The sequence below is a fragment of the Mastomys coucha genome, unplaced genomic scaffold, assembly GCF_008632895.1.
Source record: "Mastomys coucha isolate ucsf_1 unplaced genomic scaffold, UCSF_Mcou_1 pScaffold13, whole genome shotgun sequence".
Taxonomy (NCBI): Eukaryota; Metazoa; Chordata; class Mammalia; order Rodentia; family Muridae; genus Mastomys; species Mastomys coucha.
In genome coordinates, this window is record NW_022196895.1 from 30,894,582 (window position 1) to 30,908,846 (window position 14,265).

Below are 14,265 nucleotides of genomic sequence, written 5' to 3' on the forward strand. Positions count from 1 at the left end.
TTTGTTTACGCCAGTACTTTTATTAAGGCAGGGTCCCTCATTGTACAGCCCTGCCTGGCTTCAAATTGCTTCCTGAGTGGGCTTCCAGCATACATGTCAACATTTTATTAGTCCCTCCCCATGTTTAATTTGTTCAACCTTTTAGCCAGTGTTGATCTTTACTTCTGCCTACAAACTTGTAGTACAGTCATATTCCTTGAGCTATCACCATTCACAAAGGAGATCAAGAGGATTTCAGAATTTTATTTAAAAAAAAAAATTTAGAATGGATGAAAAAGGAATAATCATCAAGAATATAGATGCCAGACATTGGCCAACCAAGAGGGTAGCTAGAGAAAGTATGCCTTAGGCCCATGAGAGGCTTATATTACTCTCATATATCACTTTAAGCTATGGCTAACACAGCTGATATCCATTGAGCTAGCCTCTGCACCTATAGACCACGGCACAGGTAGCTTAGTCTTGCAAGGCATCAGTTGAAGGAGCAAATGTACACAGAGGTCATTCTTTATAGTAGTGCTCTTGGCCAACAAGCATCTGCATAGTGATCTCAATTCAAGGTCCATGACAGAGTACTTCCACTGCATGTGAAATGGGCTTCCCACCTTGAAATCACAGCCTTTTCAGCACAAACCAAATTTACCTTAATGATTGGTACACATCCCCATCCCACCCCTTTACATGCGGCTGAGAATAACAGGCTAGTGACAGAACAGTATGAACCTGCTATTGCTGACTTTATTACCCATTAAACGAGTTAGCAATTGTCACTAAATTTATATATTAAGGAAATTATATATAGAATACTGCAAAAATACAGTAAAAAGACGGAAGTCTGCCCCTTTTCTGCTCGGGAAGTCTCTGTACTCCCAAGCTTCATAGTATGTCGTCCTTCTGGTTCCACAACGCACTGCCACTATTACTGTTTCTCTTCCTTCTGATTTTCCTTCTGTTCCCCAGTGCCAGAACTTCCAGAACCTTCCCGTTCAGATGCCATCTGTTGAGAAAATACTTGAGAATCACTAAGATATCACAGTTAACCACATGTTTGCTCTCTGTTCAACAGGTTTCACTCATACAGACCCCATCCTGTACTGATTCCCCCTCCTCCCTTGTACAGCAATGGTATTCCCCATCTTTCCCTGTGGCATTCTACAGTATTCTCAAGTCTATAAATGGTATAGAGGGAACTGTGGTAATTAGGTCTGAATTACCCCTCTAGCCCTTGTACCTTTTTATATGCCATTTCGAAGAGTTTCAATGATGCCTGCTGAAGGGAAGATGCTGCCTGCCTAATGTTTTCTCCTGTTTCACTGTCCTTTCGAGCAAGGAGCTCTCTCATTTTGGAAATCTCTTCCTTTAGCTTGTTGCACTGGAAAAGGCAAAACACACACAAATCCTCTTTTTAATCTAGGTCTCTTGTCACATTACATGTAATTTACTGTTCAGATTTCTAAAGTTTTTGCCTCCCCACCTCCAACCCTTATTCATATTTTTAAGAAACTGAATCCCTATCAAACCCAAAGAAAAATGAGCTTCAAAGAACCAGTGAGTTGTTACCTCATCAGCAGGCAACTGGTCCTTGAATTCTTCCATCTTGGTTTCTGTGTCATGAATAATTCCTTCAGCCATATTAACTGCTTCAACACGTTCCTTAGAAAAATTATTAGTTGAACATAAAAAACTTTCCAATCAACCAAAGTTTCATTAACTCTATAATAAGAGAGGTTACCCGCCACACAGTTTATTAGCTGAAGTACTTGGCATGTCTCAGAGAGAGTTGAGCTGGCTTTTGTAACATGGAAATTTTAACAGTGGAAGACTAAAGAGATCATTCCAAACCTAGTACGTGTCCTTGATCCCAGGTACTAGGGAGGCTGAAATATGGGAGGGTTGTCTCAAACATCCTGACTACATGGTGTTATCTCACATTAAACAAAGACGTTAGGAGATGAGAGGTGAGAAACTGGACTCTGTAACCTGCCCAAACCCTATTGTCAGTTTTAACAAGTTCAGCAAAAGTAATCACCTTCTTTCTCCGGTCTTCCTCAGCATACTTCTCTGCATTTTTAACCATATTTTCAATATCATCTTTGCTTAATCCACCAGAAGACTGGATTACAACTGTAGTTAAAAAAAGATACCTCTTTAGTTCTCTTATTGCATTGAGAAACTACTACACTAGACATAGTGCTACACACCTTTGATTGCAGCATTGAGAAAGCAGGCAGATCCAAGTTCAAGGCTAGTCATAGCAACAGACAACCACTATTTATATAGTAATTAATCTGAATCATTCAAATTATGAATACTCATCGCCTTGTAAATTGTTTAAAAAGTTCGAGTGATCTTCCAAGAAATTGACACTTCAAAAACCCACAAGGTCAGGCTTGCCTTTTTACCCCCTCCTAATGTTGTTATACCTATAAAAATCCAGACATCTATCCCACCATTTAGAAGGAAGAAGCAATCACATCTCAGAGTTTAAGGCCAGGCTTGCCTACCCAGCAATTTCTAGGACATCCAGGGAAATAAAGTCTCAAAACAATAACGCCCCAAACCCCGGAAAAAAAAAAAGAAAAAAGAAAAAAAAAAAAACACCATCCAGAAATGCAATAAGTATACATTTAAGAGATGCAGATATCTTTAAAAGAACAAAAACAAAAATGGGGGACCGGGTTGTTACTGGAGAGATCATCCACACAGTCTGATTACTTACTCTGTTGCTCACGTCCTGTCCCTTTATCTTTTGCAGAAACATGCACAATCCCATTGGCATCAATATCAAATGTAACTTCAATCTGAGGCACTCCACGAGGTGCTGGGGGAATTCCAATCTAAAATACATCCCAGAGAGGCCCATGTAACCTCATTTCCAAACAGGCCAACTAGCCACTTGCTTCTGAAAACAAGTGGTTATCTTCACTGAATGTTCAAAACTTGAGATTATAAGTGATGTTGGTAGCTTTAGTCCTTTCTGAAATCACTGGGCTTCAAGGAGTTAATAACCACAATGTGTGCCCAGAGTTTATAGCAAATTTCTCTACTGTAGCAATGCTGACCAGAAACAGTAGCCATTAAAGTGTTTTTGAAATGAGTACTCAAGATAAAACTAACTTCTGAGTTAGCATTGCTTCTGAGTCTGAACATTTCCCAGGCTTCTAAAATTTTCAAATTCTGAAAACACAAAGCACTTTTAGGTAAAAACTAAAATCATGGGTTTCATAAATTCACCTACAAAACCAACTTTTCAAAAATAACACAATATGCCTATATGTCCACAGTTTGGAGAGATTAAAATACTGTCACCTATGCAATCTATAGGCCCAAAAAGCATGATATTCAGACTCAAAATAGTTACCAAAGTGAACTGTCCTAGAAGTTTGTTGTCTCCAGCCATCTCTCGTTCCCCCTGACACACTTTAATCTCTACTTGAGTTTGTCCATCAGCAGCAGTAGAAAACACCTAGGGAAAAAGGAACTGATTTAACTACACCTACTAGAGAAAAGGCTAACGAGAGAAATTTATTCAGATACTGGGTAATTCCTCATGTATAAGACTCTCAAAAGAAAGGCTTAGTTTAAAAAGACACACAAGAGCTACTGCTTCAGCTAATTAAGCAAGTCATGTTGTACAAGGTGAGGCTTTAAGTCTTACATCAAAACAAGTTCTTAAATACTGGTTTGTCAGTCCAGGGAAATAAGATCAGAGATGGGCATTGTACCATGTGCTCAGTAATAAGAAATCACCACATACTTTCCTTCAGAATGATGTGTTGACAAATACATCATTGCACAAACACCAGAACTAGAGCACTCAAGAAAAATTGACAACTAAATTAGTCTGGAAATAAATAATATTGGAGACATGTTCATGCTACATGGTCCAAGGCAGTTCTAGAACTCTGAATTTTCATGCCTCAATATCCCAAGTCCTGGGATACTCTAACAGCCACAAGAAGTAATTCTTCATCTAAGACCATGCCATACGCATATATCCCTACTTGGTGGTGCACAATGCAGCCCATCATTCACCTAGAAATCCAACCCACTCCCATGTCCCTAAGCAGTCTTTTCTTTCTTTGCTTTTGATAACAGAAGACTACAGGGATTTTGGTAACAAATGACAACAGCCTTTTTAGGAAATTGCATTATCTTTCCCATAATCACCACTGCTAATTGAGGTCTAACAACTTTTCCAGGAACTGCAAAAAAGGGGAGGAAAAAACAAAATACAGTCTCAACACCCAGACCAGCTAGTATGGACTTAAAAACAAAGTTTTAAAGAAAAAGTTCGTAAGGTGACTGGAAGTGTATCACTTGTAGAACTTAAACTGTTAATAGGCAGGAAGAAAGAATGACTCTTACCTGGCTCTTTTTAGTTGGAATAGTGGTGTTCCTATTAATAAGTTTGGTAAAGACACCTCCCAGTGTCTCAATACCCAGAGATAGGGGAGTGACATCCAGGAGCAGCACATCTGTAACATCGCCAGCCAACACACCTCCCTGAATGGCAGCTCCGATGGCTACAGCCTCATCAGGATTAACAGCTTTACTCGGGGCTCTGCCAAAAAGATCTTGCACAGTCTGCTGAACCTAAGCAACCGGGAGAAAGAAACTGTTAGTCAACACCCAGGGCAACTGCTGGAGTGAAACAGAACACAATATGCCTGCCAGACAGCAAGTCAGATAGATTCAAATCCAAGATTGCAACTTCTTGTGTTTAACAACTTCAGAACATCTATCTCATTCACTGTCCACTTAAATGAGAGAAGAATTTATTTCAATTATCTAGCTTCCCAGAGGATGTTGTTTCAAACAGAAGGCACATGGTAAAGGATTATAAAATACAGTTTTCATATTCTACACAATCAACCAATCGAAGGAAGTAGTAGTATCAATTCTGCAGCTGATGAGGGATGGTTTCTGAGCCTATGTATTAGAGGTAACAAAAGCGCACCACATCTTAGGAGAATTTGTTAACATTAATGTATCCTTATAAACCAGGATCCTAGGGTCTAAATTTATTTTAGGCTGTTTTTCCAACATCCAGGTGTTTCAAACAGAAACAGAATAAACCACTACCAAAATAAATGCATCATTAACTTGGGTCTAAGATAATTCTATCTAGCTACCAAAACCCAACTGCATTTTCAACAAGTCTGTGCTCAGTTATTATTTCTCTACACATCTGTTTTCAGAATGATGTGTTGATTAATAAAATGCATCATTGCACAAATCTTTGTTGAAGAAATTCAAGTAGCCCCCTACCCCCACCCCACCAAATACTACTGGGAAGTTATATCTAAGACATCCCCAGGGACTCACTACTATCAAGGCTTAACAACATTATCTTTAACAAGCTGGGTTTAAATGTGTATGCAAGGCATAATTCTATAGCTGCATCTTATCTAGAACTGAAGGCCACTCTCCTGCATGAGCCGTCACAGGCAACTAAAAGCACTTTTTGGTAAGTCTTATCTCACCACCCTTTTAAGAACAATACTAGAATGGATCATTTGTTTCAAGAATGCATTTTCTATTTTTCTCCTCTATGAGGAATATCTTGAGTCCATACCTTGGGCATCCTTGTCATGCCACCAACCAGAATCACTTCTCCTATGTCACTCTTGCTGACTTCTGCATCCTGCATAGCTTTCTGACACGGAGCAATAGTTCTCTTGATTAGATCTGTGACAATGCCTTCAAACTGAGCTCGTGTCAGCTTCATATTCAAATGCTTTGGTCCAGAAGCATCCATTGTAAGGTACGGCAAGTTGATGTCGGTCTGTACAGATACTACACGTCAGTAGGGAGCCTAGTTGGTACTTTGATACTCCATCCAAAGTTAAGACCATAACCATGGACTTGAAAAGTACATAGGGTAGGCCATACTAAATAAATAGCTACCAAAGGCAATGATTCCTAAGTAAAAACACTAAAGAATCTATTTTAATGGAGTCTACACGTATTAACAATAAAGAGTGGAGCAGACAAGCTAAAAAAATTGACATTTGACAAATATATAGCGGCAGAAAAGAACTTTAAGAACCATACTATGAGCCGGGAGGTGGTGGCGCATGCCTTTAATCCCAGCACTTTGGAGGCTGAGGCAGGCAGATTTCTGAGTTCGAGGCCAGCCTGGCCTACAGAGTGAGTTCCAGAACAGCCAAGACCACACAGAGAAACCCCGTCTCGGGGAAAAAAAAAAAAAGAAAAAGAAAAAAAAGAAATGGCTGTGCTAGGCTGGGCAATGGTGGTGCACGCCTTAAAAAAAAAAAGAAAAAAGAAAAAAGAAAAAAAACCCAACAACATACTATGACTGGGCAGTGGTGGCACATGCCTTTAATTCCAGCAAGGCAGAGGCAGGTGGAGAGTTTTGAGGCCAGCCAAGACTACAGAGAAACTCAGCCTTGAAAAACAAACAAAAACAACAAAAGAACCATACTGTGGGGTTGTCTTTCACATCAAATTTAAAAATATCTCACGTCTGGGCTAAAAAGAGGGCTCAGTAGTTAGGAGGGCTTGCTGTTCTTGCAGAGAACCAGAGTTCAATATCCAGCACCTAGCTAAGGACTACCTGCAGTTCCATGGATTCTGATATTTCTCTTCTACCTTTCCATTCCTCAATTACCTTCCATTCTCTCTACATACATAAAATCATAAAAAAGGAAAGAAATTACATGTATATAAAGAAAAATGTCTTAATCAACTTCTTAACATATCCAGGCTAAGTTTCAGGAAATTTGAGTGTTACAAGATCTCTTACCAGAAAAAAGCAGGATCAGTATACACTGGATGTGCTGGCACTGCCTGTAACCTGAGCTCTCAGGAGTTGAAGGCAGGCAGATCAGACATGCAATTGTCTCCAGCTATATTGAGTTCAAGACTAGATCTGCAAGAGACCCTGACTCAAGACACCCGACCAGTATCGCCATCACATCCCCAGAGAACTGGTATGTATGTATGTATCTATCTATCTATCTTTTAAAAATACCTAATATCTAATCTTAAATCCCATAGCTTGGGGCTATATAATGTGCAATCAAGAATATTTAGACTTGATATGGTATATACTGTATGAAAATACATTATGGATGATTAGTATATACTGAAGAGTATATAGCACATTATCTAATCTCATCACTCAATCTGTTTCATAGCAAATAAGTACATGTTCATGTGTATGTACCTAGAAAAAGTTAAAAAAATTAGACTAACGAAATTCAAAGAATTTGCTATTAACGTTGTCTGAGAAGTACACATCCAGATTCCCCCAACCCCAAAATTGCTTTACGCTTCTATCAAAGGCTAATAGGATATACAACCTGAGAAAAACGTTTCTTCCGGACAAACTACCTTAGACAGTTAAGTACTTCATAGTCAATACACTGTCTATATAAGGGTAATGTATATTGCTTGAAAGAATAATGACAATTTCTCTGGAAGCTTCAATGACAAACCAGAAAATAACATCAATACTGTCTGGCCATTTTGTCAACAGGAATAGTCTCATTCAATTCAACAATCACTAGCCATATATAAATACTGAGGACTTTTTAGGATTAACAACTGTCTTTGTTGCTCTGGGGGTCCTGGAACTACATATAGCAGGATGACCCTGGACTTCAAGAGATCCACCTGCCTCTGCCTTCTAAGTGGCACTACACCTGGGATGGGACTACTAACTTTTTTTTTTTTTTTTTTTTAGACAGGGTTTTTCTGTGTATCCCTGGCTGGCCTTGAACTCAGAAATCCACCTGCCTCTCCAAGTACTGGGATTAAAGGCGTGTGCTACCATTGCCTGGCCAGGACTACTAACTTTTAAGACAAAGCCATTCTATGACAAAGTTCTACCTTCCTTTCCCCACTTTAAACTCTACCACTTAACTCTCCAAGACTCCTTAAGAAACATTTTCCATTCTATTCCAACTTTTCACATGTTTTGACCATGTTTAGTAAATCTTCTGGGGTCTGTACTTAATGATCCACATCTGTGTGTAGGTTTACCATCTCCTCAATCTGTACTCAGCTTTTCCAACCCTTCCCAAGGTCTTTCTTTACCCCAGAGGCTTATACAATCTGCCCTACTGAATTTTCTCCAAAACTCTTTTAACAAGTGTGTGTTACACCTAAACATATGTAGATGTGTATGTACTGCATAATAAATACTGGTGTCTACAGAAGCAAGAAGGTGTCAGCTCCCCTGAACTGGTGTTACAAGCAGGTGCTGGGAACCAAAAGGGGGTTGGGAGGAATAGCAACTACCTTCAACAAGTCATCTCTTCCCTGCCACCTCAAACTACCTGTCCTTAACATGCTGTATGTCAGGTGTTTTTTTCAGCTTCAGAACCCTGTCACACACCAAGGGTCTCACTAATTAGGCAAGGCTAACCTTAAACTCTCATCTTCCTGTGAACAAGCACACCTAGCTGTCGGGTTCCTTTAAAACTGCTTCAGCCTTTAGGGTGCTAGGATTACAGATATAAGTCATCCCCTTTTCCTTTAAGTTACTATTTAATGCATAGTCCTCACTATTTACTAGTTTTCTTAGGAAGGTATATATTCATCTGGTAAACCTCACAAGTGTAAGAGAAAGGTACCATTCATTAGCTGCAGTTGTAGGTTAACAAGAAAAAGTGAAATTATTAATCCAAATTCACAGAGCTTTCAAGAAGGGATGGTTGCACAAACCTTTAATCCCAGTACTTGGGAGGCAAAAGCAAGTGGGTCTGAGTTTGAGGTCAACGTAGTCTACAGAGTTCCGGGCAGCTAGGGTTATACAGAGAAACCCTGACTCAAAAACTTAACCCCAGAGGTGTGGAAAGATGGCTCAGTGGTTAAGAGCACTGACCACTCTTTCAAAGGTTCAAAACCTAGAAACCACATGAAGGCTCACAACCATCTGTAATGAGATCTGATGCTCTCTTCTGGGGTGTCTGAAGACAGTTACAGTGTACTTACATAGAATAATGAATAAATAAAAAAAAAAATTTTTTTTTTTTGGTTTTTTGAGATAGGGTTTCTCTGTGTAGCCCTGGCTGTCCTGGAACTCACTCTGGAGACCAGGCTGGCCTCGAAAACTCAGAAATCTGCCTGCCTCTGCCAGGCTGAATAAATCAATCTTAAAAACAAAACAAAACAAAACAAAACAAAACAAAAAATACCTAACCCAAGGCCTGGAAAGAAGATGGCTCAGCAGTTAGGAGTACTGACTGCTCTTCCAGGGGTCTTGAGTTCAATTCCCAGAAACCACATGGTGGCTCACAACCATCTATAATGGGATCTGATGCCCTCTTTTGATGCGTCTGAAGAGAGTGAAAGTGTGCTCATATAAATAAAATAAACCTTTAAAAAAAAATCTGGTCTGATATAAATATTCTAATGTCCATCTTTCCACAGTAAACTAGTAAATCTACCGAGATGTTTCTAAGGATTCATTTTATAAATTTACAATCACAGATGTACAAAGATCTAATACACTTTATTAAAGTGCTAAATACTAGGAAAAAAAGCAAAATATCCTTTAATAAGATACAACCACATAAGGCTGATGAGATGGCTCAACGTGTAAGAGCACCACCAACTGCTTTTCCAAAGGTCATGAGTTCAAATCCCAGCAACCACATGGTGGCTCACAACTACCCATAATTCAATCTGATGCCCTCTTCTGGTGTATCTGAAGACAGCTACAGCATACTCATTTATAATAATAATAAATAAATCTTAAAAAAAAAAAAAAAAAAAAAAAGACAGCCACATAAAAATAACCAACTTCTTCCTCTGCAAGTATCCAGTTTTGAGCTTTAGCCACAGCAGTTCAACACACTCTTAAGCCACAGCCTTGAACACTGTCACTCAGCAGGAACAAACGACATGACATCAATACTTATGATGAGTATGTTCAACTTCAGAACTACTCATAGCTACTTTCAAATAATGAAAGTTTGGAAGCTAGGGTAGCTCAGAGGTAGATTATGTATACAGCATCCAGGTTTCAACAAAATTGGCAATAACCAGGGAACCAACAGCTCTCATAACCCCCTGCTTAGAAACAAAGAAACAACCTGAACCTTTTCTATCACTGAAGAACCCAACACTAGACCTTGGGCATTCTACCCTAGCCAGCCTACAATCCACATCTAATCAGGACTTTTGTTTCTAGTCTATGCTTGGTAGACAAGGAAGCGTCACCTCTCAAACTGAGGTCAACAATCTCAGATCTCAGAGATGGAGCATTCATAAAAATTTCAATCCTTAAAATGAAAAGAACTGATCATCAAGTTGTTCCTTTGCTCATGCCCAAGGTTTTCAGCAAACAGAAAACTAAAGAGGCTACACTGACATTAGGTAAATTAGAATATACTATTCAAATATGCTCAGTACTGTATTTTCCATCTCTCACCTGCACAGATGAGGAGAGTTCACATTTAGCCTTCTCAGCAGCTTCCCGAACCCTCTGAAGTGCCATGTTGTCTTTGGTCAAATCAACTCCCGTCTACAAAATAGGATTAGTGAAACAATTAATATAGAATTGCAGTAGCAATGTAGAACACATTTTTCGTTTGCTTATTAAGGGGCTAATCCTTTATAAAGAAATACAAATTATCACCTTTAAAGATATGTACAAAATAACCAAGTATTAATAAGTTATCTGACCCATGTCAGTAGACTGAATCCCACCAACTCTGCCAAGCTCAAGGTCTTGTTTTTCAGAGCTTCAAAAACTCCTTCTCCAACACTGTAACCAAGGTCACTTGGTCTTTTGTTCCCAATCTATGATTATACAACTAAAATGGTTTTGTTTACCCATGAATCTGAAATGCAGTTAGTTACCTTAGAGTAGAAAAACTATTAACAAAGCAAAAAGCTATGTGAACAAAGAAATTCTCAACAACTCAATGCCTCCACACATATTAACCAGTGGTAACTAACCTCCCTCTTGAACTCCTTGACAATGTGCCGTAACAAAGCTTGGTCAAAGTCTTCACCTCCTAAGAAAGTATCCCCATTGGTAGACTTCACCTCAAACACGCCTTTCTGAATTTCCAGGATAGAAATGTCAAAGGTTCCACCACCTAAATCATACACAGCAATGCTAAAAAGAAATAAATAAATAAATTCCAAGAAGCAAAACAAAGGAATGAATTAAAATACCAAAGTTTAATTATTAACCATGATATTTTCCTGGAATATTTAATAACTGTGAAATGTACTTAATAAACCCAAGTAGCATGCCTGTTAATATATCATATCATAAGCATGTAATATACAGAAATGAGTAAAATTATTAACACACCATCTATGGTTTCCAAAGTATTTGTCAAGATATAACAAAAAAAATTATCAGGGGTCTAAAATGAACAGTAAAATGATCTTGAATTAATGATCATACAGTTTGAAGAAAATAAAGTACAATTTTTTTTTTTTTGTCTAAGCACAATGCTTTCACCCTGCAAAATGGTAATGCTCTAAGCTCACAGTTCAGGTCAGTTACAGCACAAGTCTGGTGGTGGCGGTGCATGCCTTTATCCCAGGGGAGGGGAGGCAGGCAAATCTTTGAGTTAGGAATAGCCTGGTTTACAAAGGGAGTTCCAAGACAGCCAGAACTACAGCAAGAAACTGTCTTTAAAACAAAACAAATTACAACCACAAGGGCTGTCAAAATAGATGGCTTCTCTGCAGATGTTTGGTTCCAAGACTGATCATGATCAATCTCAGAAAATTACATGGAAGGAGAGAATTGACTCCTCTAAATTGTCTCCTGACCTCCACATGTACACAGTGCTGTGAACATGCCCCACCACACACATAATACATTTTAAATGTGGGGGGTTGCAGTACCACAGCTAAGAGCACAAATCAGTTTTACTTCAGGTCTCTAAATCAGGCAGCTCACAACCACCTGTAATTTCAGCCCCAGGGGAGTCTGACATCTCTGTGTCAGGAATAAGATTAAGTTTTTAATTAACAAAAGACCAGAACTGCTGGGCAGTAAGTGGCGCATCCCTTTAATCCCAGCACTTGGGAGGCAGGGGCAGGCGGATTTCTGAGTTTGAGACCAGCTGGTCTACAGAGTGAGTTCCAGGACAGCCAGGCCTACACAGAAGTCCTGTCTCAACACCCCCCACCAAAAGACCAGAACCATTAAAGGTGAAGGCACTCGCCACCACACCTGAAAACTTAACCCAAAAATCTAACTTAGGGAAAGGCAAAAGCCAGTTCACATTTTATCTTCTGACCTCCATATCCATGCCATGGAACAAATGTACAACACATGGTCCCACACAAAATGTAGTAAAATTACACAAAAAACCTGTAAATCAGGTAAGAATATATCAACTTACACTTTATCTTCAGATTTGTCCAGACCATAAGCCAGAGCAGCAGCTGTAGGCTCATTGATCACTCGAAGCACATTTAGCCCAGATATCTGGCCAGCATCCTTAGTGGCCTAGAGAAAGTATAAATAAATCTATCTTTCCATCCTTTAACTCAGGTGTCCCACCCCCACTCCCAGCAAAAAAAAAAGATCTAATTAATTTTACCTGTCGCTGTGAGTCATTGAAATAAGCAGGGACTGTGATCACAGCATTTTTTGCTGTGTGGCCCAAGTAATTTTCTGGGAAACAAAGAATAAAATTCAATTGTGGTACTATGTCAGGAAAAAAAGCAACGAAATTATTAGTGTAGCCTAATATTCCACATCTTATCCTCTTGTGGAGCAACAGACTCCTTTGTGGTTTAACATGAGGAGAGACCCATGGCGAAAAACACTCCAAGAAAGAAAGACACTAGAGTGAGTACTAGATCTAGCACCTTGTAATCTAGCATCCAGGAGGCAGCAGGAGCATGAGTTCAAAGCTGTCCTGGGTTAGAAAGACAGACCTGCAGGCACAGCAGTTCATGCCTACAATCTTGGCACTCAGAAGGCTGAGGGTTGAACATCACCACTACAAGCTTGAGACCAGTCTTGGCTACAAAGTGAGTTCCTAGACAGCCTACAGTATGAAATTTGGTCTCAAAACCAAAGCATCCTAACTATGTTAGGACTTAGGCGGTTACAACTGTAGGACAGGAAGCTCAAGCCAGCCTGTGCTGCTGAGCAGCACCCCACAAAATGTTTGAAGGTTTGGGAAGTGCTTTTGTGCAGCTCAACAGTAGAGATGTTGATGGAAGTTCCAAATCACCTTTAACATTTTAGTCAAGACTTATCAATATCCAGTGACCTTTAGACTTAAGCTTAACATGTAGCTTTCTGGCTTTTAACACAAAATACTACAGTGTACTCTACTGAGGAAAAAACAAACAACCCAGCAGGCATCCTTAGGAAATTAAAGTCAATCTCCAAATTGAGTATGAAGAGTCTCAAAGTTCTGCCCTTCCTAAACTTTCTATGCAAAAAGCTTCAGACCCCATTATTCACAAAACATAAAGTTAATCAGTATTAATGCAGAGAAACAAACAGCACTTCCAATTTTCCTAGATGTGAAATAAATCCACTTACCTGCAGTCTCTTTCATCTTCATCAACACAAATGCTCCAATCTGACTTGGAGAATAGAGTTTTCCATGAGCCTCAACCCAGGCATCACCATTGGAGGCACGGACAATCTTAAAAGGAACATTCTTACTTAAAGACAAAAAGAATTATGTGAGAAAACTACCCTTGTGAAACTTACCACTTCAAGGTCATCATGTATCACATGCATTTTAGGTTGTAAAAGACCAGGTAGTCTCTAGGAAAATGTTCATACAGTATTACTTGGTCACAAAAAGTCAAGTACAGGAAGAAGATGGTTGAACACTGACTTACAGCTAACCAGGCCTACTGGAATCCATTTGTGTGAAATTCATAGTCCACACCCAGAGTTTAAAAAAGCAGTTTCCTGGGCTGGAAAGATGGTTCAGCAGTTAAGAGCACTGATTGCTCTTCCAGGGGTCCTAAGTACAATTCCCAACAACCACAAGGTGGTTCACAACCATCTGTAGTGTGGTATACAATGCCTTCTTCTGGGGTGTCTGAAGACAGCTACAGTGTACTCATATAATTAAAATAAATAATTTTTTTTTAAAAAAAAATCTATTTATTATAGGTAAGTACACTGTAGCTGTCTTCAGACACCCCAGAAGAGTACATCAGATCTCATTACAGATGGTTGTGAGCCACCACGTGATTGCTGGGATTTGAACTCAGGACCTTCAGAAGAAGGCAGTGAGTGCTGTTAACCACTGAGCCATCTCTCCAGCCCAAAATAAATAATTC

The 14,265-nt window shown here is 39.3% G+C and overlaps 1 protein-coding gene and 2 non-coding genes across 3 annotated transcripts in view; all 3 read right to left on the minus strand.

Moving 5' to 3' along the window:
- The window catches only part of Hspa9 (heat shock protein family A (Hsp70) member 9), an 18,900-nt gene continuing 4,635 nt past the window's right edge, over nt 1–14,265 (minus strand). Inside the window, exons 5-17 of the mRNA XM_031365345.1 lie at nt 13,508–13,632; nt 12,549–12,622; nt 12,348–12,454; nt 10,936–11,098; nt 10,406–10,498; nt 5,579–5,788; nt 4,369–4,596; nt 3,362–3,466; nt 2,720–2,837; nt 2,030–2,124; nt 1,561–1,653; nt 1,232–1,372; nt 1–997 (exon numbers count right to left, since the gene is read on the minus strand). Coding sequence (XP_031221205.1) covers nt 920–997; nt 1,232–1,372; nt 1,561–1,653; nt 2,030–2,124; nt 2,720–2,837; nt 3,362–3,466; nt 4,369–4,596; nt 5,579–5,788; nt 10,406–10,498; nt 10,936–11,098; nt 12,348–12,454; nt 12,549–12,622; nt 13,508–13,632 — 1,630 coding nt within the window. The 3' untranslated portion in view covers nt 1–919. The remainder of the gene's footprint in view (nt 998–1,231; nt 1,373–1,560; nt 1,654–2,029; nt 2,125–2,719; nt 2,838–3,361; nt 3,467–4,368; nt 4,597–5,578; nt 5,789–10,405; nt 10,499–10,935; nt 11,099–12,347; nt 12,455–12,548; nt 12,623–13,507; nt 13,633–14,265) is intronic.
- On the minus strand, nt 3,728–3,797 carry LOC116087868. Its single transcript, XR_004117659.1, has one exon. It is a non-coding gene; the product is annotated as a small nucleolar RNA SNORD63 (small nucleolar RNA).
- Nucleotides 5,164–5,236, minus strand: LOC116087867. Its single transcript, XR_004117658.1, has one exon. It is a non-coding gene; the product is annotated as a small nucleolar RNA SNORD63 (small nucleolar RNA).